Raw genomic sequence first — 27,353 nt, forward strand, 5'->3', positions numbered from 1 at the left:
GCTTCGGGCATGCCCAAAACACGTGGACATGATTTGCTGGGCTTCCCGCGCACCTCGCACACCTATCCTCTACCCTGAAAACCTTGCTCATCCAGGTCGCTGTCATGTGTGCCTGGTGGGCTATTGAACTATCTTAAATTATATCAGGCTAAACCAGGCACATGATGAGGAGGTATTAACCCAGTTTAGGGCATCCACTCATAGTCCCACCTCTATCTCTCCTCTTGCTCGTCCTCCCACTTGCCCTTGAGCTCTTCCACCGAAGTTTCCTCCGCCTCTGAAAGCTCCTGGTAAATATCTGAAACCTTCCCCCCCCCCCACCCCCTCTCATAGAAAATTCATAGAATTTACAGTGCAGAAGGAGGCCATTCGGCCCATCGAGTCTGCACCGGCTCTTGGAAAGAGCACCCGACCCAAGGTCAACACCTCCACCCTATCCCCATAACCCAGTAACCCCACCTAACACTAAGGGCAATTTTGGACACCAAGGGCAATTTATCATGGCCAATCCACCTAATCTGCACATCTTTGGACTGTGGGAGGAAACCGGAGCACCCAGAGGAAACCCACGCACACACGGGGAGGATGTGCAGACTCCGCACAGAGATTGACCCAAGCCGGAATCGAACCTGGAACCCTGGAGCTGTGAAGCAATTGTGCTATCCACAATGCTACCGTGCTGCCTCTCTCCCAGGTATTGGAGACTACTCTATCCTGTATCCCCCTATGGCGGCAGCAGTGGTAAGGCCGACACCTGTGTTCTCAGGAAGTCTCACACCTGCAAATACCTAAACCCGATCCCTGCTGGCAATTCAAATTTATCCTACAAGGCTTTCAAGCTGGGAAAGCTCCCATCTGTAAATAGATCCCCCATCCTTTTAATTCCTGCCCTTTGCCATCTCCGGAACCCCCCAACTAGCCTACCCGATACAAATCGATGATTATCATAAATCGGGTTCCAAACTGATGCTCCCTCCACTCATATATATCTCCTCCATTGCCCCCAGATTCTCAAAGCTGCCACCACCACCGGACTTGTGGCGTATCAGGCGGGCGAGAACGGAAGAGGTGCCATTTATCAGTGTTCCCAAACTGGTGTCTATGCATCACGCCGCCTCCATCCGCTCCCATGCCAACTCCTCCCCCACTACCCACTTCCTAATCATGCCTATATTAGCCGCCCAGTAGTAATTGCAGAAGTTCGGCAGCGCCAACCCACCGACTGCGCTCCAGCAACACTTTTATCACTCGCGGTGTCTTACCCGCCCACCCACATAAAGCCCGAAATAACCGTTTTCACTTGGGCACTGAAAGACTAACCCAAATCTGGCGAGGACCGTCATTTTCGCGGTCTGTACCCTCCCCGCCAGTGATAGCGGGAGCATGTCCCATCTCTTAAAGTCCTCTTTCATTTGTTCTACAAGCCGCGATGGGTTTAACTTTTTTGTAGTGCCTCCCATTCCCAGGCCACCTGGATTCCCAGGTACCGAAAGCTCTTCCCTACCATTCCAAGTGGCATCTCTCCCAGTCTCCTCTTCTCCTGTCCTCTTTCCTGGATTGCGAACATCTCGCTTTTTCCTCATGTTCAATTTATACCCTGAAAAATTGCCAACTTCCTCCAGGATTTGCATTACTTCTCTCATCCCCTCCAACGGGTCTGAAATATACAAGAGAAGGTCATCTGCGTAAAGCGAAACTCGGTGCTCCCCCGCCCCTCCGAACCAGCCCTTTCCAGTTCCGAGAGGCTTTTAACACCATGGCTAATGGCTCTATGGCCAGAGCAAACAGTAACGGGGAGAGGGGGCACCCTTGCCTTGTCCCTCGGTGTAGTTTAAAGTACCCTGATCTCAGCCGGTTCATACGCAACCGCACCCAGTCAATAAAGCCCATACCAAACCCAAACCTTCCCAGCACCTCCCACAGGTAATTCCACTCCACCCAATCAAAGCCTTCTCTGCATCCATCGCTACCTCCACCTCTCCTCCTTCTGAATTAGTTCGAACATTGGCCTTGAGTTGCCTGCCCTTTACAAATCCCGTCTGACCTTCCCCTATTACCTCCGGGACACAGTCCTCTATCCTTGTGGCCAGTATCTTAGCCAGCAGTTTGGCGCCCGATTCAGTAGAGAAATTGGCCTGTATGACCCTCATTGTTCCAGATCCTTCTCCCATTTCAGGATCAATGAAATAGAGGCCTGCGACATTGTTGGGGGGAGAACTCTCTTCTCTCTTGCGTCATTAAATGACCTCGCCAGCAGTGGGCTCAATATCTCTGAAAGCATCTTGTAGAATTCCACCGGGTAGCCTTCAGGCCCTGGGGCCTTGCCCGACTGCATGCCCTCCAGCCCCTTGATTATTTCCTCAATCTCAATTGGGGCTTCCAGCCCTTCCACCAAATCCTCATCTACCCTCGGAAACCTCAACTGATCCAAAAACTGCCTCATCACCCCTGCTGGGTCCAGGACTGTATTTCCGTCACTACTCTTTACTTTACCTATCTCCCTGGCCGCCTCTGTTTTCCTGAGCTGGTACGCCAACATTCTGCTTGCCTTTTTCCCTGTACTCCTAAATCGCCCCCCTTGCCTTCCTCACCTGTTCCATCGTTTTCTGTGGTCAACAGCCCAAACTCCGCCTGTAACCTCCGCCGCTCCCTCAGTAGCCCCGAGTCCGGGACCTCCGAGTATCTCCTCCACTACCCTATCCCTCTCAGCCGTTCCGCCTTTTTCTCTGTGGGCCCGTATCGAGATTAATTCCCCTCTGACCACTGCCTTCAGAGCTTCCCAAACCGTTGCTGTGAAGACCTCCCCCATATCATTTGTTTCCAGGTAGTTCTGGATGGACTTGTAACGCTTTGTCCGCTAGCAATCCCACATCCAGTCTCCACAGCGGGCATTGCCCTCTCTCCACAGTAACCCGTAGATCCACCCAATGCGGGGCATGATTCGATTGCCGAGTACTCCGTATCCACTCCAGTATTAGCTCCCTACTCGAGAAGAAAAAAGTCAATGCGAGAGTATACCTTGTGGACATGTGAGAAAAAGGAAAACACCTTCGCCCTTGGTTGTGCAAACCTCCATGGGTCTACTCCCCCATCTGTTCCATAAACCCCTTCAATTCCTTTGCCGCAGCTGGCCTCCTCCCTGTCCTGGTCCAATTCTGGATCAATGACTGTGATGGGCAGCACGGTAGCATTGTGGATAGCACAATCGTTTCACAGCTCCAGCGTCCCAGGTTCGATTCCGGCTTGGGTCACTGTCTCTGCGGAGTCTGCACATCCTCCCCGTGTGTGCGTGGGTTTTCTCCGGTTTCCTCCCACAGTCCCAATATGTGCAGGTTAGGTGGATTGGCCATGAGAAATTGCCCTTAGTGTCCAAAATTGCCCTTAGTGTTGGGTGGGGTTACTGGGTTATGGGGATAGGGTGGAGGTGTTAATCTTGGGTAGGGTGCTCTTTCCAGGAGCCGGTGCAGACTCGATGGGCCAAATGGCCTACTTCTGCACTGTACATTCTATGAAAAGTCCCCTCCCATGATCAGGTTATGTGACTCTAAGTCTGGGATCTTACCTAAAACCCGCCTCATAAATTCCACATCGTCCCAATTCGGAGCATATATGTTCATGAGTACCACCCCCACCCACCATTATGTACCTACCCCCCTTGTCTGGCGCAATTCTCCCTGTCTTGAATGCCACTTGTTTGTTGATCAAGATCACTACCCCCCCTGGTCTTTGAATCCAGCCCCGAGTGGAATACTTGGCGAACCCACCCCCACCCCTTTCTCAATCTCGCCTGGTCTGTAACCTTTAGGTGTGTCTCTTGTAGTATTGCCACATCCGCCTTCAGCCCCCTCAAATGCGCAAACCTGCGAGCCCTTGTGACCGGCCCATTCAGCCCTCTGACGTTCCACGTAATCAGTCCCCCCCCCCCCCTCGGGCATTCGCCGTTCCCGACCTCCCATTTGTCCCCGAGTAACAGTTCCTCCCCTGTCAGCAAAGCAGCTCCACCCCCCTCCCAAGCAACAACAATAGAAACCCCCCCCCCCTCCACCCCCCAAGTCAAGCTCCAGCTTAACACCTTTTCACCCCCCACTGCGCTTAAGAGAGTCAGCTGGCCCATGCTGACTTGATAGAGCCTGCCCCTGGCAACAAGCAGTCTGTCTCCCCATTGTTCTCTCCCCTCTCCCCCACTTGGACAAACCTATTAAAAGCATTACATTCCCCAATATACAAACATCAGAAAAAAAACAGTGAAGAAACAGCCTCTTTAGAAAAAGAAACCTCCAAAAAACAGAACCAACCCCAAAGCCCCCCCCCCCCCCCCCCCCCCCCCCCCTCCCTAACCAGCTCCCTGCAGGATACAGTTACCTTTAGCCATCCAAACAGCCCCTTATTACACATAGCACTACTTATACTTATACAACCCAGCAAAACAAATCACTGCCACGGTACTTCTCCAAGGCTTCAGTGTCTTTTAATTTGCCTCCAGCTTCTTTTCTTTAATAAAAGTCCATACTTTGTCTGATGTTTCAAAGTAGAAGTCCAGTTCTCATGTGTGACCCATAGACGGGCTGGGTACAGCATCCCAAACTTCACCCCCTTCTTAAAGAGGGCTGTTTTTGCCCGATTAAACCCAGCTTGCCTCTGCCAGGTCCACGCCCAGGTCCTGATTAATGTGAAGCTCACATTCTCCCATTTGCTGCTCCGTTCCTTCTTGACCCACCGCAGAATGTGTTCCTTGTCCAGGAATCGGTGAAAGCGTACCACCATTGCCCTTGGCGGCTTGTTCGCTCGGGGCTTCTTCGTGAGGGCTATGTGCACTCTATCCACTTCCAGGGGCTGAGGGAACGCCTCAGCCCCTATCAATTCTCCAACATGTCCGTCAGATAAGTCCTCTCATCCGATCCCTCACTGCCTTCAGGGAGGTCGACAATTCTAAGATTCTGCCTCCTGGACCTGTCCTCCAGCTTCTCCTGTATTCTTTCCTGGCGGACATTCATCATCTCCACCTTGTTTTCCAGCACGGTTATATACTCCTCTTGCTCCACCTCCTGGATTGCTCTCCCGTGGGTCTCTTGATTCTGCACAACTTGATCAATCAAAGCCTTAATCGGGTCCAGCGTGTTCTTCTTCAGCTTGGCGAAGCAATCTTCAAAAAACTCCACCAGCTGCCACATCGACCACTGTGCCGTCTCCCGCGGCCCTTGCTCTCCGCCATGATTTCCTGCGTTGCCGTCTCTGCTCACTTCTTCCTTATAGGACTTTGTCTTCTCACATGGCCACTTCTGGTCCAATTCTCCATACATCAGAGGGGGATTTTTCCTCACTGTCTCACTGTTCTTCAATTTATCCCATAAAATCCGGGAAAAACTGGGGGGAAAGGTCCAAAAGTCCATCACAGATGGGGGCCATCAAATGTGCGACCTATTCCTCCATGGCCATCACCGGAAGTCCAGGAACCAATCTCTGACTATTGGGTAGAACACTGTCCCTGGCCAATCGAACAGACTTCCTACTAAACCGGTTCCTGAGATTCATTCGGTGCTGATTAGTCTGTTTCTCTCCAAAATACAAAATGTAGAACACACTCTCTTGAGCTGCTTCAGCTAAGTTCTGCTTAAAGACACATCCAGATTTATGGGTCCACAGACCAAATATATAATATCAAAGAAATCGGAACAAAGGAAATCAACAGGAAGGACTCTTACAAATGGTCCCGGAACAAGAGCTGGAAAAGCAGGATTAGGCTGGATGGCTACTTGCTGGCTTGTGTGGACATGATTAGCCAAATGGCCTTTTCCTTTGATGTAGATTTAAAAAATTATTTTGAATGGATAAGCCATGTCAGCAGAAAGAGTATTGTTAATTGCCTCGGCAGAGAACGATAACTTAGAAATTTGAACTTCCAGTTATTAAAAGGATAGTACATCAAGATTTCACATTTTACAGCACCCTACTGTATCAATGAGTAGAAACACTATTGACTGAACACAATTCTTGTGTGGGCAATAGAAATAAACAGTTTCTTGTCACTGCCCAAAATTATAAATTTCATGGCAAACATTCCTGTTACTTTGGTGGGTCGCTTCCTTTCTACTTTCCCATATGCATAGCCTCTAATCACAAAACTGTCTTTCTTGGTAAGGGCTGCACTGTAGATGTCAGCTCTAGCTTCAAGCGAGGCAAATCTTTTGGTCTCAACTCATGGAATCAGTTCCCACCGGCATTTGGTATGGTGAAAAATAGGCTGAGCAATTTCTGGTGCAGGTCTGCTAATTATAGGTTTTTCTTGCTCTCTACATCTCAGTTGGCTGCAGACTACCAAGACCAAACTGCCACAAACCTTTGTGATTTTTCTGGATTAATAGGGAAGCCTGTTACCTAATCTCTAAATGGATTTCTTACCCTCTTTCCGCACAGCAACTGGAAATACATAGCTTTGTATCCAGATAGAAATATTAATTCATTATCTCTGGCCCCAAATCCCTTTCATGCTGGAGGTAATGAGATAGGTTCCAGCGCAACCAGTTACAAAATGATATCAATATCACTTTTCTGGGCATGAGATAGAGTCTGACCATGCTAGATTTAGGAACAGTTGTCATTGTCCCAAGCGTAAATAACTTGCACCTCCATCTGAATAAAATAACCTAGTCGAGGAGTTAGTGATGTGAGCACAGGTGGCTACATTTTTGCAAACTCTGGCTCTGCTCATCATGTAATCCTTTATTTTATTCTGATGCACATTTCCTATTTGTCTTTTTTCTTGGGACATGTGTCTTGGCGCTATGGTCCTGGAGGATCCTGAGTGATGTTTTGCAAAGAGGAGCCAAGATAAATTGTAGAATACCCTCGTTTGACCGTGGATGACAAAACATATTGAGATTTTGACCACGATTAAGAAGGCATAGCTCAGGTACAAGCAGCTGGAATCGAGAGATTCTCTGCAAGTGTACAGGGGATACAGGAGTATACTCCAGAAGGAAATTAAGAGGGCAAAAGGGGACATGAGGTCGCTTTGGCTGAGAGGATTAAGGTGAATCCAAAGGGATTCTTTAATTAATGGAAAAAGATAACTAGAGACAGAATAGGACCAAAGTGGACACGTGTGGACCCGCAGGAGAGATTGGCAATGTTCTCGATGGATATTTCTCCTTTGTTTGCCATGGAGAAAGACATGAAGACTTGGGAACCTGGGGAGATTAGTGGCAATACATTGGGGACAGTTTACATTAGTAGAGGAGGTGATGGAAGTATTAAAATGTATGCAGGTGGTTAAATCTGGCCATGACCAAGTATATCCAAGAACACTGCATGAGGTTAAGAGAAGAAATTGTGGGAGCCCTGGCTGAGATATTTGATCATTGTTAGCCATGGGTGAGGTACCAGAAGTCTGGAGGTTATCAAATGTGCCTTATTTAAGAAGGGCTGCAAAGAAAGACTGGTAAGCCTAACATCTGTGGTGGGTAAGTTACCAGAGAGGATTCGAAGGCATGTGATCTACAGGTATTTGGAAAGACTGGGTTTGATTAGAAGCAGTCAGCATTGCTTTGTGCATGTTATTTGAAGTGACCAATAAGATTGATTAGGGCAAGGCAGTAGACGTAGTCTATATGGACTTCAGTAAGGCCTTTGATGAAGTTCCACAGGGTAGGCTGCTCTGAAAGGTTAGTCACATGGAATCCAGGGAGAGTTGGCAAATTGGCTATACAATTGGCTAGATGGTAGGAAGCAGAGGATAATGGTGGAAGGATGCTTGTTGGACTGGAGGCCTATGACCTGTGCCTTGGGGATCAGTGCTGGGCCCATTGCTGTTCTATATCAACAATTTGGATGTGCATGTACAAGGCATGATCAGTAAGTTTGCAGATGACACTGAAATAGGTGCTATTGTAGACGGTGAGAAAGGTGATCAGAAATTGCAGTAGGTTCTTGATCAGCTAGGGAAGTGGGCCGAGAAATGGCAAATCGATTCAATACGGTGTGAAGTGTTGCATTTTGGAAAGTCAAATAAAGGTAGGACTTTCACGGTGAATGGTAGTACCTTGGCGGGAGTATCGTGGAACAGAGGGAACTTGGGAGTTCAGGTGCACGGTTCTCTAAAGGTGGAGTCAGTTCGGGCAGTGAAGAAAGCTTTTGGCATGCAGACCTTCATCAGTCAGGGCATTTGAGTATAGAAGTTGGGAAGTTATGTTGCAGTTGTACAGGATATTGGTGAGGCAGCACCTGGAGTATTCTGTTCAGTTTTGGTTGCCTTGGCTATAGGAAAGATGTTATTAAACTGGAGCGAGTGCAGAAGAGATTTGCAAGTATGTTGCCAGGATTCAAGGGACTGAGTTGAAGGGAGAGATTGGAGGGTGACTGCACTCAGCCTTTTTTCAGGGTTAGGGAATCGAGAACTCTAGGGCATAGGTTATGTTAAGAGGGGAAAGAATTAATGGGAATCTGAGGAGCAACTTTTTTTTTAACACAAAGATTGGTGCGTATGTGGAATGAGCTGCTGGAGGAAGTGGTTGAGGCAGGGACATTGACAACAATTGAAAGGCATTTGGACAGATACATGGATAGGAAAGGTGGAGGGATATGGGTCAAATGCAGGCAAATGGGGTTAGCTTAGATAGGCTTTTTGGTTGGCATGGACCAGTTTGGGCTGAAGGGCCTGTCTGTGCCATAAATTCCATGACCCGGACGGCCAGCGTAGACTGGGGTGGACCTAGCTTGCAGTGGTGTTGCTGGTAAGCCGGCTTTTGCCTTTGCCCTCGGCGGTGCAGTGTGCATCTTGATGGTAGCTGGCATTGAGAATGTTGGTCTGGATGCAGATCTCTGCTCTGTGTTGCCGGTCTTTCGTACATACCTTGAAGATTTGCGAGGTATCCTTGGGAGAATGGTGGAGGTATACAAGAGTTCTTGCATTCAGGAGAGCACTTCCCTGATGATTGGCTTTGTTTATTGTCACGTGTACCGAGGTACAGTGAAAAGTATTTTTCTGCGAGCAGATCATTAAGTACATGAAAAGAAAAGGAAATAAAAGAAGAAAAAAATGATGGGCCTGTCTTCAAAACTTTGAGATCCTGTGACATGGTGTTTTAGTCATCCTGAAGGGTTGGTGGGGGGTGGGTTAGGGGCTGGTGAAAGTATGTCTGAGCCCAGTCTCTAGTGAGAAGTTTGAAGATTGGCTGTCATGCTTAGTAATCGAGATTTAGAGGCTGGGGCCATCATGTTTGTCTGAGTATCTGCTCTTCGAGGCCTGGGCTCGATTGTGCCCCCTGACTACTGGGCCTATATTATCCTATCCTCTATGCTCGTCGTGAGAAGTTGGAGGTAGCCAAGTGGGTCGAGTCATCTCTTCTCTTCCTCCTCCCCAGGCTGTGGGTTGCTTGGGTGCTGGAGCAGCAGCATGATGGATGATGGTGCTTTGTTCTTTGGAACCCTTGAGAAAGGAGTGTTCGTTGATCCTGTCTTGGCGTCTGCGGGCAACATACATGATGTCATATGCATTTCTTCTATAATCCTGAATATTACTCTGTTGTGATTATGTTGTTGTTTGATTATTTATTGTCGTCTCTTCTGTAAGAGGCGAGAGGACAAGCGTAATTTATTATCCTGTTCTAGCAAAAATCATATCGAGTTGATTGTGAAATGGGACAGCGCGGTGGCACCGTAGTCAGCACTGCTGCCTCACAGCGCCAGGGACCCAGATTCCATTCCGGCCTTGTGTTTAGTCTGCATGTTCTCCGTGTGTCTGCCTGGATTTCCTCCCACCGTCCAAAGATGTGTAGGTTAGGTGGATTGGCCATGCTCAGTTGCTCCTTGGTATCCAAAGATGTGCAGGTTAGGTGGATTGACCATGCTCCGTTGCCCTTGGTTCCAAAGATGTGTAGGTTAGTTTAAGGGGCTACAGGGATAGAGCGGACAGATGGACCCACCAAGAGTGCTCTTTCAGAGGGTCAGTGCATACTATGGGCCAAATGGCCCCCTTCTACCATAGAACATACAGTGCAGAAGGAGGCCATTCGGCCCATCAAGTCTGCACCGACCCACTTAAGCCCTCACTTCCACCCTGTCCCCATTATCCAATAACCCCTCCTAACCTTTTTGGACACTAATGACAATTTTGCAGGCCAATCCACCTAACCTGCACATCTTTGGACTGTGGGAGGAAACCGGAGGAAACCCACGCAGACATGGGGAGAACGTGCAGACGCCACACAGACAGTGACCCAGCGGGGAATCAAACCTGGGACCCTGGTGCTGTGAAGCCATAGTGCTAGTCACTTGTGCTACCGTGTTGCCTGAAGGATTCTATGAAATGTGGTCTGATCATAGATTTTTTTTGTTCGTGTTATAACCCTTGTGACTTGGGGAGGTGAGTGCTTTTTTGACACCACCTTGTGTCAATTTTTTTTAATTGATGGGAGGGATTTTCAAATGTATACATGACTGACCACGGCAACAGGAAACAAGAAGCAACCACGCCCTCCTGTTACCCCCCCCCCCCCCCCCCCCCCCAACTCCATACTCCTTAAAAGAAGTTCATGAACACCTTCCACCTCCTAGATAAACACCTCGAATAGCGAAGTTGATCTTCTCCAATGCAAAAACTCTGACAAATCGCACACCCACACCCAACCCTCGGCAGCTCCTGTCCCGCCAGCACAACCAAATCCGCCTTTGGGCTATCAGGGAGGCAACGGCCAACATGTTGGCCTCTCTCCCCACTTGTACTCTTGGATCTTCCTATACTCGACCACCTCTAAACCCGGGGCTTCCTCTATCGACAAAATCTTTGACATTACGTCTGCCAATCCCGTCCAAAACCCCCCCCCCACCTCAGAGACGCCCAAACATATGGGCATGATTTGCCGGCACCCCCTGCACACAGCCCACATCCGAAAACAGCTAACTCATCCTGGACAGCATCATGTGGGCCCTGTGCACCACTTTAAGTTGGATGAGGCTTAGTCTTGCAAACAAAAAGAATGCATTAACCATCTGCAAAGCTTCACTCCATATTCCAGGCCCCAGTGCCCCAGCTCCACCCAATTGTGCATAACGCTCCATGGGAGCATTCTCTCTTCAAAACCTCCCCTTATATATTGCAACCTTGCCCTCCCCTATTTCATCCTTCGACAGGAGTTTATCCTGCAGCACCAAGGGCGGCAGCATCCAAAATGACGGTAGCTCCTTCCTCATGAAGTCCCTAACCTGAAAATACCTGAACCCATTTCACTTCGGCATCTGGTACGCTCTTCCAGGTCTGCAAACTTTTCTCTCCAACAAATAAATCCCTTAAAATATTCTATCCTCACCCACCCCCATCCTTGCATCATTTATAGTGAAGATGAATAGAGGCAGGATTGGTCATGGATGGATGGTGGGGGTGGAGTTGGATGATGGGGTAAGTCTTTGCTGAGAGGTAACCATATCATGTTTATATTTTCATTATTATCAATTTAAGAATCCATCCCTTTTCTCCTTCTATGACCTGGACAGATTATGTATCCTGGGGAGGACTGACACTTCCTTGAGGTTGGAATTTTTCTTATTGGCCTTTTCCTTCGTCTAGAGCTGTTAGAATGGGAAGATATGAGTGGGGGTGCATGCTGAGGTGGGTTTATTAATCCTTCGCTGGTCTGTTAAAGAGAGATCCTCTGTTTCCTTCCTGTGATGGCGGACAGTGGTAAGTGGTACCTTTTTTTAGATCAGTTCAAGTGTTCTTCCCTTAAGAGTTTTTTTTTTTTTGTTCCCCTCCATTTTGGTGAGCAGTATGCTGTTACTGATCCTCGTTTGGTTCTGGGGAGATTCCCCTGTTGTTCCAAGGAGGAGAAAATCTGCCCTCCTCCCAAGGCGTTCATTTTTTGACTCTTCGTCTTTCGGTAGTGGACTCTCCCTGGTTCGGGCTGGTGAAAGCATCCCATTCATCCCTTTATTTTCATCAAGAGGTGGTGCAGTGCCCTGGATGTGGTTGGGAAGATGCAGGTCTGGCTAGGGTGTATCGAGTCCTGTGAGACTGGGATTGTGTTGTGTTGTATATATTAACACTCCTTTAAAACTGTTGTTTTCGCATATTTTCTTACTTTTATAATAACCTTTTATTGTCACAAGTATGAAGTTACTGTGAAAAGCCCCTAGTCGCCACATTCCAGCGCCTGTTCGGGTAAGGGAATTCAACCCGCGCTGCTGGCCTTTTTCTGCGTCACAAGCCAGCTGTCTAGCCCACTGATGGATCCATCAATTCACTAGACACGTGCTTTAAGATATGAACAGTGGTTTGAATCTACTGACAACAGAGCCAGCCTGTTCCGCGTTGAACTCTTGATGAACTGAACGACTGGCTCTGAGCATTGGTATTTATACAGCAGTCCAGGGGGAGGAGAGGAGGGCGGAGCAAAGGGTAGAGCCCTGTACAAACTCCTAAGCATTCCCAGCGCTACTCCCCTTAGTGGTCGGGCAATGCAACTGCGCTTACAAATGCACGGTCTCATGTATATACAATACAGTGTGAATTACAGAGTTACATTCACCACACTGAGATAAAACAGTACTTCCTGAGCTAAACCAGTCCTTTTGTAAGGGTTGGTGAAAATAATCCATGATTGGCTCCTGCATGGGTACAGGTGGATTTGATATCATCTATGTTATTGGTGCCTTTGGTACTGCTCGAGGTGAGGGAGATAGCTTGGTGTATGCCAACTAATTTGTCAGGGGGATGGGAAAATGAGCTGTAGTCCAGAAGCCAGTGTTGAGAGTAGTGAGGTACTGAGGAGGGTATCAAGGTCGCAGGAGTGTACCGGCAGACAGAAAGGTGGGTTGAAGTGTGTCTACTTCAATGCAAGGAGCATCCGGAATAAGGTAGGTGAACTTGGAGCGTGGATTGGTACTTGGGACTACGATGTTGTGGCCATTAGAGAGACATGGTTAGAACAGGGACAGGAATGGTTGTTGGAAGTTCCGGGGTATAGATGTTTCAGTAAGAGTAGGGAAGGTGGTAAAAGAGGTGGAGGAGTAGCATTGTTAATCGAGGATAGTTTAACGGCTGCAGAAAAGCAGTTCAAAGGGGATTTGCCTACTGAGGTAATATGGGCCGAAGTTAGAAATAAAAAAGGAGCGGTCACGTTGTTAGGAGTTTTCTATAGGCCCCCAAATAGTAATAGAGATGTGGAGGAAGTAATTGCAAAACAGGTTATGGATAGGTGTGGAGGTCTCGGGATAGTTGACATGGGTGACTTTAACTTTCCAACTATTGATTGGAACCTCTATAGGTCGAACAGTTCGGATGGGGCAGTTTTTGTACAGTGTGAGCAGGAGGGCTTCCTGACACAATATGTGGAGAGGGGGGGGGGGGGGGGGGGGGGGGGGGGGGGGGGGGGGGGGGCACATTGGATTTGGTACTGGGTGATGAACCAGGCCAAGTGTTAGATTTGTTTGTGGGAGAGCACTTGGAGATAGCGACCACGATTTGGTGTCTTTCACTATTGCAATGGAGCGGGATAGGGCCATATGGCAGGGATGGGGTAATTATGATGCGATTAGGCAAGAATTAGGGAGCAAGCTGAGGACCCGGGTTCGAATCCCGGCCCTGGGTCACTGTCCGTGAGGAGTTTGCACATTCTCCCTGTGTCTGCGTGGGTTTCACCCCCACAACCCAAAGATGTGCAGGATAGGTGGATTGGCTACGCTAAATTGCCCCTTAATTGGAAAAAATAATTGGGTACTCTAAATTTATAAAAAAAAAAATAAAAAAAATTAGGGAGCATAAGATGGGAACAGAAACTGTCAGGGAAAGGCACAAATGAAAATTAGAGCTTGTTCAAGGAACAAATACTACGTGTCCTTGATAGGTATGTCCCTGTCAAGCAGGGAGGAAATGGCCGTGTGAGGGAACCATGGTTCACAAGAGGTTGAATGTCTTGTCAAGAGGAAAAAGGAAGCGTATGTAAGGATGAGAAAACCAAGGTTCAGTTGGGTCGCTTGAGGGTTTGCAAGGTAGCAAGGAATGAGCTTTATTTTTTTTTAAAAACGGCTTCTGGGAGCTAGGGGGGGTATGAGAAGTCCTTTGCGGGTCTGATCAAGGAAAACCCCAAGACTTTTTACTCTGTTATGTGAGAAATAAAAGAATGACCAGGGTGAGGTTAGGGCTGGTCAAGGACAGTAGTGGGAACTTGTGCATGGAGTCAGAAGAAATAGGAGAGGTGTTGAATGAATACTTTTCTTCAGTGTTCACCAAGGAGAGGGGCCATGTTTTTGAGGATGAGAGTGTGATACAGGCGGGTAGGCTAGAGGAGGTAGATGTTCTGAGGAAGGAATTATTAGCAATTTTGAAAAACCTTAGTGTCGACAAGTCCACTGGGCCAGATGGGATATATCCAAGGATTCTTTGGGAGGCAAGGGATGAGATTGCAGAGCCTTTGGCTTTGATCTTTGGGCCCTCACTGTCCACGGGGATAGTGCCAGAGGACCGGAGAGTGGCGAATGTTGTTCCTCTGTTCAAGAAAGGGAATAGGAATGATCCTCGTAATTATAGTCCAGTTAGTCTCACTTCGGTGGTTGGTAAGTTAATGGAAAAGGTCCTGAAGGATAGGATTTATGACCATTTGGAAAGATGTAGCTTAATCCGGGATAGTCAACACGGATTTGTGAAGGGTAAGTCTTGCCTCACAAATTTGATTGAATTCTTTGAGGAGGTAACTGTGTGTAGATGAAGGTCAAACAGTTGATGTCTAATACATGGATTTTAGTAAGGCGTTTGATAAGGTTCCCCATGGTCAGCTTATGAAGAAAGTAAGGAGGTGTGGGATAGAGGGAAATTTGGCCAATTGGATAAGTAACTGGCTATCACAGAGAAGACAGAGGGTGGTGGTGGATGGAAAATTTTCAGACTGGAGACCAGTTACCAGCGGTGTACCACACGGATCAATACTGGGTCCTCCTGCTATTTGTGATTTTTATCAATGACTTGAAGAAGGGGGCTGAAGGGTGGGTCAGTAAATTTGATGATCACACCAAGATTGGTGTAGTGGTGGATGAGGTGGAGGGCTGTTGTGGGCTGCAAAGAAACATTGATAGGATGCAGAGCTGAGCCGAAAAATGGCAGATGGAGTTTAACCCTGATAAGTGCGAAGTGATTAATTTTGGTAGAAAACATTTGAATGCGGATTCCAGGGTCAACGGCAGGGTTCTGAGGAATGTGGAGGAACAGAGAGATCTTGGGGTTCATGTCCGCAAATCTCTGAAGGTTGCCACTCAAGTGGATAGAGCTGTGAAGAAGGCCTACATTGTGTTAGCATTTATTAACAGGAGGCTTAGGTTTAAGAGCTGTGGGATTGTGCTGCAACTGTACATGACCCTGGTAGCTGTTACAAGGGGGCATAACTAAGATTCAGGGTGCGAGATATAGGACGGATATCCGAGGTAGGTTCTTCATTCAGAGAGTGGTTAGGGTGTGGAATGGACTGCCTGCTGTGATAGTGGAGTTGGACACTGTAGGAACTTTCAAGCGGTTATTAGATAGGCACATGGAGCACACCAGAACGACAGGGAGTGGGATAGCTTGATCTTGGTTTCGGACAATGCTCGGCACAACATCAAGGGCCGAAGGGCCTGTTCTGTGCTGTACTGTTCTATGTTTTATACCTGTATATTGGTGCAGTAGATTTATCTTGAATTCCTCTAATTACGAACAAACATGTCCAAGGAAGGTATTGTTTTTGTGGCTTCATCCTGTTTCTCCCTTGGTTTGTGGAAATATCTATAGAATCCCGACAGTGCAGAAAGAAGCCATTGGGCCCATCAATTGGGCCCACTCTACCAGCCCACCCCGTCACCCTATCTCACCTTTGAACACCTAACGGGCAATTTATCATGGCCAATCCACCTAACCACATCTTTGACCTGTGGGAGGAAACCGGAGCACCCAGAAGAAACCCACACAGACATGGGGAGAATGTGCAAATTCCACGTGGACAATGACCCGTGGCCAGGAGTGAACTCAGGTCTTCAGCGCCGTGAAGCAGAGCAAACAACCGTGCATCCCTACTCTCCTCTCTATTCATGTATGTTAAGTTGTTTGTTGCTTATCTACTTTATTTTGTAATTTTTTTCGCATTATTTTTTTTAATAAATGTTTTTATTCAGTTTTCATATTTTATATTGAACAAATTACAAATTGTTAGGAGAGGAAAAAAAAAAACAAACACGCAAAAATTAACATACATATTTACAGGTAAGCATCTTTGTAGTAGTAACTGCGCCCCCCCCCCCCCCTCAACATGTTTTTTTTTCGCATTATTTTACAAAAATGTAAAATCTTAATAAATATACTTTGTAAAAGAAAACCTAGCCGTCTCCTGATGCAAAAATAAACCACCCAGGTTTACTGTTTAGCAGACCTCACATCACATGACCCCTTTCGTTTACCCCAATTTTCAGTTACAGCCCCAAACTATTGATGTAGTCCTAAAACCTATGATAACCCTCACAGTTGAAATAGCATTGCTCAAAAGGAATTAAGCAATCGTGTGTTGCAAATATATAAAACAACAATGCCAATTCACAATCTAAAACTAGTTGCTAATTTATTGTACCAAGCATCAAATTAGACCGTCGTATGCAAACGTCAATGGGGAATGTGCAGTACAAGTCATGCTTCCAAGTTCAAATAACATTACGCTTTTGTGTTAGTGGGTAGTGGGTGTATATGACAAATTTGAAAAGTCCATATTAAACATTTCTATATCTGGTGTAGACTTTTCTGTTTCCACTCCTGGCAGCTATGTCCTCCCTTAATTTTCTTTCTCCACTGACACATCAGCCCTATTCTGCGCTTTGAAGCATTTCTTATTTTTCCCTGTTGCATTCAGTCATGAATGTTGGATGAAAAGGTTTGTTATGTTATCCTGTCTTCTTTTGTGTAGGTGCATGTAGCAAGTGGAAATGTGTGTTTGTGGTGCACTTTGTATAAACAGGCCCAAGTTGAGGAAACCCCACAGCCCTGAAAAGGTTAAGTGAGTTGGTGCTTGCCAGCAGACATGTGATCTGTTAACTTGTTTTCTTTAAGCTTGCTGAGCTGACTGATGGTAGGAAAGTGTAGAAACTTGAAAATCCAACTGCTGACGTGTGGAAGGGTCGGAGGCTGAAACTTCCCCTCCCAGCTTCCTGACATCTGCTGGGAGCTGAGCAAAACAAAACGTCAGTGTTTAAATAATCAGGTACTGTTTTAAGCTAAGTAGTAAAAGCTCCTGGAAGAAAGCTATCTAATCTTGGCTGGATACCTGAATGTCAAACACTGCTCCTCTAGGTCCCCCTTCCCATTAAGCAATGTGTGCTATTTTTTTGTTTGTAGAATTTCCTTTGCACTGTACAGTACATCCATTATACTTTTCCTCCTGTCATTATTGTTCAGGTTTTGTGAAATCATTGTGAGTGACTCAAATGAATGTATCTTGTTATCAGGAAATCCAAATGCTACGTTAACAAAATGTGGAATGCAATTCAAATCTTGGCTAAATTAAAAGAATGCCATATGTTAGACATGCTATGACCATCAGGGTGAACTTGCAGGAGATGTTATTTGGATCATGTAAATAGTGAGTAAGTTGTTATAGACATTTTAATAAAATTGGTTTTGCGCTCTTGCTTTGAGACAACTTGAACAGTAACAGCTGATGAGTGCTCTGAATGTTTGTGTACTGCAATAAACTGGTTGGACCATGAAACCAAAAGTCCAGTCTTCTAACTCTGCAGTACTAAATTGACAGTTTAATTCTGATAGCATATTGGATGAAGTGAACCATAGCCAGCCCATTGCACTGAGAACTGATTATGACAACGGCTGTGCAAAGTCCAATCCCTTTGATTCATGCAGTGTCACATAAATGCACCTGTGGCCAGATTCTTGATCTTCAAAACGGGATGTATTGCTGTGCGAGCATTTTTGTTCAGAGGATTTCTACTGTTTTTAGGCTGTATTGAGCTGTAATTTTCCTAGAAAGTAAGGTAGTTTTCACCAATCTTGTTCTAGTGTGGTGACTGCTACTTTGGGCTTCTAACATTAATTTGAAATAGTCTGACAGAGCCCACTTTCAGACATATTTTTAAAATTTATTGTACACATACCCTTTGTGTTTAATGATGAAGGAAATAGTTCTGTAGGAGCTGGCAAAGCCTCACAGTTGTTTTAATCCTTTTGTCTCACTAAAATGAAATTATTTGTTTTATCTTTATGCCAGGTAGCTTCAAGTTTATTTAGTTTCAGGACCAAGTAAGTTCCCATGATAAAGATTTTTTGGGTTTTGCTCCCGGAGCAAACCTGAAAAAAGGCAAGATGTTTGCCTCACTGAAAATCTACTTTTTAGCATGCCTTGATTTTAATTTGCAGAAGTATTGGTTTGCTGGCCATCCATAGCGAAGGAAAAGTTTCTGATCATATGACTAGTTTCCTGTATGATGGGTGGATTGGCTGACTTGCTCTTGTGTCTCTAGGAGCGGGAACAGGAACTTGCAATGCTTCGGGGTAAGACTGACGGGAGCAATCCCTGGATGGGAAAGAAGACATCCACCTCCTGCACAGGACTTGAGCAGACTGGGGTAAAAAGACACACTTTCCCCTTCTTGAAAGACACTTGGGTGGCATTTGTAGAAAATTTTACTTTGTTTTCACTTAAAATATAATTGGTGTCAGCTTGGCTCTTGGATATTGATATAGGATAAATGTTTCCCAAAGTTAACCTAAAGAAATGTAGACATTTGTTCCCTTTTTAAATGTTTCCTGATACTAGTTCAATGTCTCCTAACTTTCAACAAACTAAGGTTCTCAACCTTGTATCATACCTAAAGAATCAAATCTTCCAACAACCATATTTAGTCCCGTAAGGACCCGATGCATCAAAGCAGAAAAAGAGCTTATTGAAAATGGGCACGTTTAAAACAAATTTGCATTTGCTTACTTATACAAAAGTGGTCATCTGTGAGAAGTGACATTTTCATCAATTTGTCATATTTTGGATTTTTCCCCAAGTGCTTCCTCACCTATAGGGGCTGGTTTAGCACAGTGGATTAAACAGCTGGCTTGTAATACAGAACAAGACCAGCAGCAAGGGTTCAATTCCCGTATCGGCCTCCCCGAACAGGCGCTGGAATGTGGCGACTAGGGGCTTTTCACAGTAACTTCATTGAAGCCTACTTGTGACTAAATTATTATTATTAGTTTTCCTTAAATTTATTAATTTATGACCGACAAATGAAAACACGAGGTAAATTATAGATCCTCAAATTTGCCAGATTTTATAGCTGAAACCTACAGTTGGATTTGATTATGACCCCATAATTACATTTGCAAAAGAACTCTGTCCTTCCAATTTGCATGTCAGAAGTTTTTTGTACTGTACCAATTTCATCCCTTGTGGTTTGCATAGTCACAATCCTTTGATTATTGTCCTTGTATGGTCTCATCCTCTGAACTTTTGGAAACATTTTAGAGGTTCATTAACGTGGTTCTTTCCATCATTTTAAATGGGTATCTTGGTGTCTTGTGTTGGCTTGACATTAGTATTTACATTTCTTTATCTTGCTAATTTTAAAAGATAGCCAAAGAGGTGTATGGACTTTGCATGATATTATTGTACTATTCACTTTTAATATCTTCAATAAGGTGACTTTTAAAACTTGAAGTTGATTCATCTGGCTTTTGGGTCTTTAAACACTGAACAAAGCTTAGGCTAACTCACTATAAGCAGTTCTACAAATGCTGATCCTAGATAAGCAGCAAGCTTTTTCTATCTTTATGATAAATGCAACCAATTTGAGGGCCATGTGCATGTTGCTTGGTGCGGGTTCACCACAGAAAGTAGGTCAACATCTCCACACTGGAATGGCTATGTTATCAAGCATGCCGCGTATGGCCTGTTACAGGAAGCATCTAGTGTAACGTGCATAGGAAGAAGGATCAGGAAGGGTCGGGGCCATGTGAGCATGCCAGTGGGAGAAATGAACTCTGAGCAACCTCCGGATGCCATTGGAATGACCGCAGTAAGTTGATCCCCTGGGCTTGTAATTGAAAACCATACCCTCTATTTGAAGGATCAATGTTATGATTATGCTGCGTCTTGGGTGACTTTTGAAGTATATCTCCATGTTTGTGTTTTAAAATATAATGCATTTAGCTGGATAATTGTCTTGTGGTTCAAAATCACTTTGACTCTGAATTGGGCTAAATTATTAGCGGCAAGAGTTGGAGATGATCTGAAACAAAAATACTGGACAATCTCAGCAGGTCTGACAGAATCTGTGGAGAGAGAAGGGAGGAGCTAACGTTGAGTCTGGATGACAATTTATTTTAAAAAAAAATATTTTTATTCTCTTGATTTTTCACATTTTCTCCCGGATGTATACCCACCAACAATAAACCATGATCAGAAACCGATATGTCAATCCCCATAACAATAACAACGATCCCATCCTCCCACCAACCCCCAAACATCAGCCCACATGTTTACATAAATTACAATAACGGAATCAATAGTAACCCTTTAATATACACAAACCCCCCCCCCCCCCCCCCCCCAAACTAATGTTTGATGTTATCCAGTTCTAGAAACTGCATAATGAATAATGCCCATGACTTGTAGAACCCCTCAGTCCTTCCCCTCAGTTCAAACTTAACCTTCTCGAGTCAAGAATTCCAACAGGTCCCGTGCCATGCCAGGGCACAGGGTGGAGAAGCTGCTCCATCCCAACAGGATCGGCCTTTGGGCGATCAACGAGACGAAGACTATGATATCTGCCTCTGCACCCGTTTCCAACCCTGGCTGGTCCGACACCCCGAATATGGTCTCCCGTGGACCCGGGGTCCAGTTTCACGTACACCACCTTGGAAATTACCCTAAAAACCTCCTTCCAGTACTCCTCTAGCTTTGGACAGCACCAAAACATATATGAACGTGATTAGTGCCCCCCCCCCCCCCCCCCCACCTCGTAACGCTCACACACATCTTCTACTCCTTCCAAGAATCGACTCATCCTCGCCCTCGTGAGGTGTGCTCTGTATACCACTTTCGGCTGTATCAGCCCCAACCTCGCACATGAGGTGGAAGCATTTACTCTCCGGAGCCCCTCCTCTATAGCCTCTCCGAACTCTTCCTCCCACTTTGCTTTGATCCCTTCCAGTGGTGCCTTCTCTTCCAAAATAGTTCCGTACGCCGCTGACACTACCCCCTTCTCCAGTCCCCTTGTCGTCAGCACCTCCTTAAGCTATTATTGCCGGACTCCGAGTATTTCCCTGGAGCTATCGGAAACGGCGCTGCTGCTAGTGCTTTCAGTCCCGACCCCCTGCACACTCCTCCATTCTGACCCACTGGGAATCAACCCCTCTGACCCAGCTCCGCACCTTCTCCACATTTGCCGCCCAGTTGTAGTACATCAGGTTCGGAAGACCCATGCGGTCACTTGCCTTCGGCTCCCAGTTCACAAATCTTGGTCAAATCCCAAACCGCTCCACAACTGCCATCAAGTACCCCCATTCTACCTGGTCAAACACCTTCTCGGCGTCCAAAGCCACAACCACCTCTGTTTCCTTCCCTTCCGCCGGTGCCCTAACTACGTTCAACACCCTCCTAATGTTCGAAAAAAGCTGCCTCCCTCTCACGAACCCCGTCTGATCCTCCCCTATCACCTTCGGGAGGCACACCTCCAGCCTACCCGCCAGCACTTTTGTGTCCAAATTCAGAAGTGATATGGGCTGATACGACCCACACTCATTCGGATCCTTATCTTTTTTTTTTTAGCAACAGTGAAATTGATGCCTACCCCAAGGTTTGTGGCAACACCACTTTCCTATCGCCTCTTCAAACTTTTTAAAAATAAATTTAGAGTACCCAATTCATTTTTTATTTCCAATTTAAGGGGCAATTTAGTGTGGCCAATTCACTTACCCTGCACATTTTTGGGTTGTGGGGGAGAATGAGCCGGGATCGAACCTCAGTGCTGTGAGGCAGCAGGGCTAAGCCACTGTGCTGCCCCCTCGCCTCTTCAAACATCCCCACCATCAGAGGTGCCAATTTATCCTTGAATTTTTTGTAATCCACCGGAAACCTATCTGGCCCTGCCACCTTCCCCAACTGCATCCTCCCAATTTGCATCCTTTATCTCCTGCTCCACTATTGCTCCTTCTGATGTAGCCCTGACCCACTCCCCTAGCCTCGGGTACTCCAACCCATCTAGAAATTCCTGCATCTCACGGTCTCCCCTGGGTGGCTCTGACCTGTACAACCTCTCATAAACTCCTCAAAAGCCTTGTTTATCAGCTCCGGAGCCACTACCAACTTCCCTGCCCTATTCCTCACCTGAAGAATTTCCCTTGCTGCTGCCTCCCTCCGGAGCTGACCTAACATACCCATACACCCGCTTTATCTCCATGTTCATAAACTGCACCCCTTGCTCGTCTCAGTTGGTGCACTGCCTTCCTGGTGGAGAGGCAGTCGAAGCTCGCCTGTAGTTACTTCCTCTTTTCCAGCTTCGCTGGGTCCCCATCTTCTGCATAACTCCTATCTACCTCCAACATCTTGTCTATTACCCTTTGCTGCTCCAACCTCTCCTCTTTGTCCACGTTGGCCTTAAACAAAATTACCTCGCCCCTCACCACTGCCTTCGACACATCACCTGTACAGTTGAAACCTACATATTCCTTAATTACCGTTTCAATTTTCTCACAGAACACTTAATTCCCCGAAAGCCCCACATCCAGCTTCCACCCGGGCCTCTGTGCTACCCCCTTCTCCAGTACCATATCCACCCAATGTAGAACATGATCTGACACTGCAATTGCCGAGTATTCCGACCCCTTAACCCCAGCCAGCAAAGCCTTCCCCACCACAAAGAAGTCGATCCGCGAGCATACCTTATGGACTGCTGAGAAAAACGAGTACTCCCGTTCCCTTGGGTGCAGGAACTTCCGTGTCCACCCCTCCCATTTCCACCATTAGCCCAGCCAGCGCCTTCACCCCCCCTGATGGAACCAGCGAGCGCGGCTGTGATCTGTCCAACCTTGGCTCCTGCACCAAGTTCCAGTCTGCCCCAGCCCCACAATCAGCTCGTGTGTGTCCAAGTCGAGACTGTCCCCAAACACTTTCTTCGCGAATCCCACATTGGGACCATATACACTTAACAGCGCCCCTGTCACAATCACATATCTACCCCCCGTGATTTGCCACCACCGTCTCCATCTGGAAGCGTACCCTTTTGCTGACAAACACCGCTACCCCTCGAGCCCTTCCGTCAAATCCAGAGTGAAACACTTGGCTAACCCAGCCCTTTTTAAGTCTCACCTTGTCCATCACCCTCCAGTGAGTGTCCTGCAGCATTGCCAGATCGGCTTTCAAACTTTTAAGATGGGCAAGCACTCTCTTGTTCCACGTGACTATCCTTAATGGGGGTCTGTCTTTTCCAGCTCCACTGCCGTTGCCTTGGTCGTCTTCTCCACTGTAAGTAGTGCGGCCCCGCCTTGCGGTTTGGCATCCGCCATCTCATCAGAACTTTTGCTCGTCCTCTCATTCAGCGGCGAACCTGCGTTTCCTCCTTTCTTCGCATCTTTTAGCGGCTTATTGTCTTTTCTTTCTTTTCTTTTCTCTCCCCTTCCACCTTCCTGTCCTTAATCAATCTGAATTTAAAAAAAAAAAAAAATTTCTTCACTCGCACACAAAAAACGGAGAGAAAAAAACTTTCACCAAATTTCTTTAAACCTTCTTTCTCTTCTCCTCTACATTCCCCAGAACTCCCCTGGAACCGGACGTCGGCCGTCTTACTTCATCCTAGGTGGGAGCCATCCGATGTGGGACACGCCACCTACATCGTGCCCTGGTCTTGGGCCTGCCGCCTCGGCCTCCTTTTAGCTCCGCCCCCACTGCTCCGACCTCCGCGCCACGCTGGGCCTAACGCCTCAGCCCCTGCCGCCTGACCCCCGCGCGGGGTTCTTTGCCGGTTTTGAAACCGGCCCTGCTAGCTGCCCATGACGCAAGGCCGACGATAGTCGGGGGGGGTGAGTGATGGCTCAGGGAAATCGCCGCAAATCGTGGCCACTGGCAGAAGCTCTTGCTGCGGCTGCCCTGCTCGCCTACATCACCGGAAGTCGAGTCTGGATGACAATTGAAAAGATTGTCCAGTATTTTGTTTCGGACTCCAGCATCCGTAGTAATTTGCTTTTACCTTGGGGTTGATCTGCTTTTTTCTCATGGTTCAAATCTGGTAATTGTACTGGCATTTTAAATCTCTCATGATGCAAGATTTTGGAGATTTAAAAAAATTCTTCCATGCGATGTGGTATCGTTGGCTAGGCCAGCATTTATTGTCCATTCCTAAATTACCCAGTGAAGTGGTGAGCCACTGCCTTGAATTGTTGTCTGTGTGGTGTAGTTACATGCACAGTCCTGTTACATAAGGAGTTCCTGGAAGATGCTGTTGAAAGAGTCTTGGTGGGTTGCTGCAGTTCATCTTGTAGATGGTACACACTGCTGCTGTGTGTTGATAGTGGGGAAAGTGGATGGTGAAAGGTGCCAATCACACAGGACACTTTTGTCCTAGTTAGTGAAGAGCTTTCTTTTTTGAGCTGAATCTACCCAAGCTGAACACATTTCAGGCAAGTAGAGTGTATTCCATCACACTCCTGGCTTGTGCCTTGTGAATGGTTGGCAGGCTTTGGGGAGTCAGAAGGCGAGTTATTCGCTGCAGAATTCCCAATCTCTGACCTTCTGTTGTAGTTGTAATACTTAAAAGGCTGGTCCTGTTCAGTTTCTGGTCAATGGTCGCACCCAGGATGTTAGTGGGGGTTATTGCGACGGTAATGCCAAGAATATCAAGGAAGATGGTTGTATTCTTGTTGGAATGGTATTTGCCTGGGACTTGTGTGTCATGAATGTTGCTTGTCAGCCCATGCATGAATGTTGTCCTGGTCTTGCTGCATTTGGGCACAGACTACTTCAGGAGTCGTGAGTAGTGCTAAACATTGCCAAACATCCCCACTTCTGACCTTCTGATTGGAGGAAAGGTCATTGATGAAGCAGCTGAAGATGGCCATGCCTAGGGCACTACTCTGAGGAATTCCTACAGTAATGTCCTCTCTCACACAGCCACCTTCTTTTGTGCTAGGTATGACTCTCAACTAGTGGAGAGTGCCACCCCCCAGATCCCCTATGACTCCAGTTTTGGTGTTACATTGTTAAATGTTGCCTTGATGCCAAGGGCAGTCCTTCTCGCCTCGCCTCCATGTTTGAACCAAGGCTGTAATGAGGTCAGGTGCTAATTGGCATTTGCGGAATCCAAACTCAGCGTCTGTGAGCAGGTTAATGCTGAGTTAGTGCAACTTGATAGCACTGATGACATCCCTTTCCACCACTTTACTGATGAGTGTAGACTGATGGGGTAGTAATTGGCTGGGTTGGATTTTGTCCTGTTTTTGTGGGCAGGACATATCTGGGTAATGCTCCACATTACTGGGTAGCTGTACTGGAGCAGCTTGTTTAGGGGCACCGCATTTCTGGAGCACAGGTCTTAGTACAATTGCCAGATATTGTCAGGAACCTTAGCCTTTGTGATATGCAGTGGCCTCAGTTTCTTGATATAACATGGAGCGAATCTAATTGTCTGACGACTGGCATCCATGATGCTGGGTATCTTGAAGCCGAGGTGGATCATCTACTTGGCACTTCTGGCTGAAGATTGTTGCAAATGCTTCAGCCTTGTTTTTTGCTCTAATGTGCCGTGCTTCCCCCATCTTTGAGGATGCAGATATTTATGGAACCTCTCGCTGTTTAATTGCCCATCACCATTCACAACTGGATGTGGTAGGACCCCTGAGCTTAGATCTGATCCATTGGAAATGAGATTGCTTAGCACTTCCATTGCATGTTGGTTGGCATGCAAGTAGTCCTGTGTTATAGCTCCACCATGTTGGCACATATATTAATGGGTATGTCTGATTCATCAAGTGAGTATTTATGCCTGATTTATTAAGTGAATATTTATAAAGATTTTTCCTTGTGACAATTATATACACACCGATATATATGAAAGCACTGAGAAATTTACATAACCTCCCCATACAGGAGAAGTGTTGCTCAGTTATTGTGAATAACAAATCAACCATATACTTTTCATTAATCGGTTTGTCATGTGAAGCAGCATTTTGATGTAGTGTCAATTGAGCCTCTTTTAAGCACAGTGGGTACCTTTGCCAGATGCATCACCCGATTGACCTCCTTTTTGACGATGTATTCTTGAACCTTGGATTTTCTCACATTTGAACCTCCACTTTCTGGACATAATTGAAGTGTGTGGTCCACTTAAGTTCAACAGTATATTATAACAAAGAAAAGTACAGCACAGGATCAGGCCCTTCGCCCCCCCCCCCCCCCCCCCCCCCCCCCCCCCCCCAGCCTGTGACGACAATGCTGCCCATCTAACCTAGCTGCCATTTCTCTCATTACTCATTTCCAACAACAATCAAATTACCTAAACTAAAACTTAGAGTCTCTACTGTGCAAGGACCCAGTTGCTAAGCAATGACCACACGCCTCTACTGGCCTATTCTTCACACTGTAGCCCTCTCTAAGCCTAATAGAAACACAGTTGGAATTGAAACCAGCCCCATCACATGCAGACACCGTTGTCCAAAATGAATCAATCTATCGGTTTTACCCTTCGAGGCACAGAAACATTAAATTAAATTAAATTAAATTAAATTAAATTAAATTAAATCCACTTAAAACTAAGTTATTTCTAATGTTTACCAATACAAATATAAATCCCTTAAAAGTACCTTTGTTTTCCTAACAATACTGCGCAGTGCTGACATTACAAATGTATACCATCTCACTACCTGTCCAAACAAGTGGAGCTGTGAAGTATACTTGGCTTAATCACTATTCGAAATTTAAAGTAATTAAAACCCATCTTTAGTATCTTTGGCGGTTTAGCCTCCTTTGGCTAAAACTACTGATTTAACAATTTATGTAAATGTGAATTTTACAACTGTTTCTGGCCTTGTGGAAGACGCTGCCCTTCAGCTTGCCAGTGCAAACTTTGTGCTAATTTTCTCTCTTGGTTTCCCGTGCAGTTCCAGTGTCTTCTTTCACACTCGGCCTTGATTTCAGGGCCAGATGCTAGCTTGTCTTTATTGCTCCCTCTGCTGAATTATTGATTCTCTCCATTTTACACTGTTATGCTCTTTAGCAATGTTAATTCACTTTTATCTTTCCAGTGACTTCTTACATAATGGGTTTGCACTACCCTGAAGATATGGAAGTTGCTTAATAATTGAGAGTTTATTTTGTAGTTGAAAATATTTTTTTTTTAATAGTGTGTGTATGCGGCGC

At 46.3% G+C, this 27,353-nt stretch overlaps 1 protein-coding gene across 9 annotated transcripts in view; it reads left to right on the top strand.

Annotated features, from left to right (window-relative positions):
- LOC119971478 (anillin-like) overlaps nucleotides 1-27,353 on the top strand; it is a 170,516-nt gene that overhangs the window by 90,000 nt on the left and 53,163 nt on the right. For 5 of the 9 annotated variants that reach the window (XM_038807050.1, XM_038807049.1, XM_038807057.1 and 2 more), the window contains exons 7-8: nucleotides 18,475-18,579; nucleotides 19,903-20,019. The exons of 2 other annotated variants lie outside the window; for them this stretch is intronic. In XM_038807050.1, coding sequence (XP_038662978.1) covers nucleotides 18,475-18,579; nucleotides 19,903-20,019 — 222 coding nt within the window. The remainder of the gene's footprint in view (nucleotides 1-18,474; nucleotides 18,580-19,902; nucleotides 20,020-27,353) is intronic. 2 more of the 9 variants (XM_038807052.1, XM_038807055.1) reach the window with 1 other exon arrangement.

Source organism: Scyliorhinus canicula, chromosome 9 (genome assembly GCF_902713615.1).
Source record: "Scyliorhinus canicula chromosome 9, sScyCan1.1, whole genome shotgun sequence".
NCBI classification, from domain to species: domain Eukaryota; kingdom Metazoa; phylum Chordata; class Chondrichthyes; order Carcharhiniformes; family Scyliorhinidae; genus Scyliorhinus; species Scyliorhinus canicula.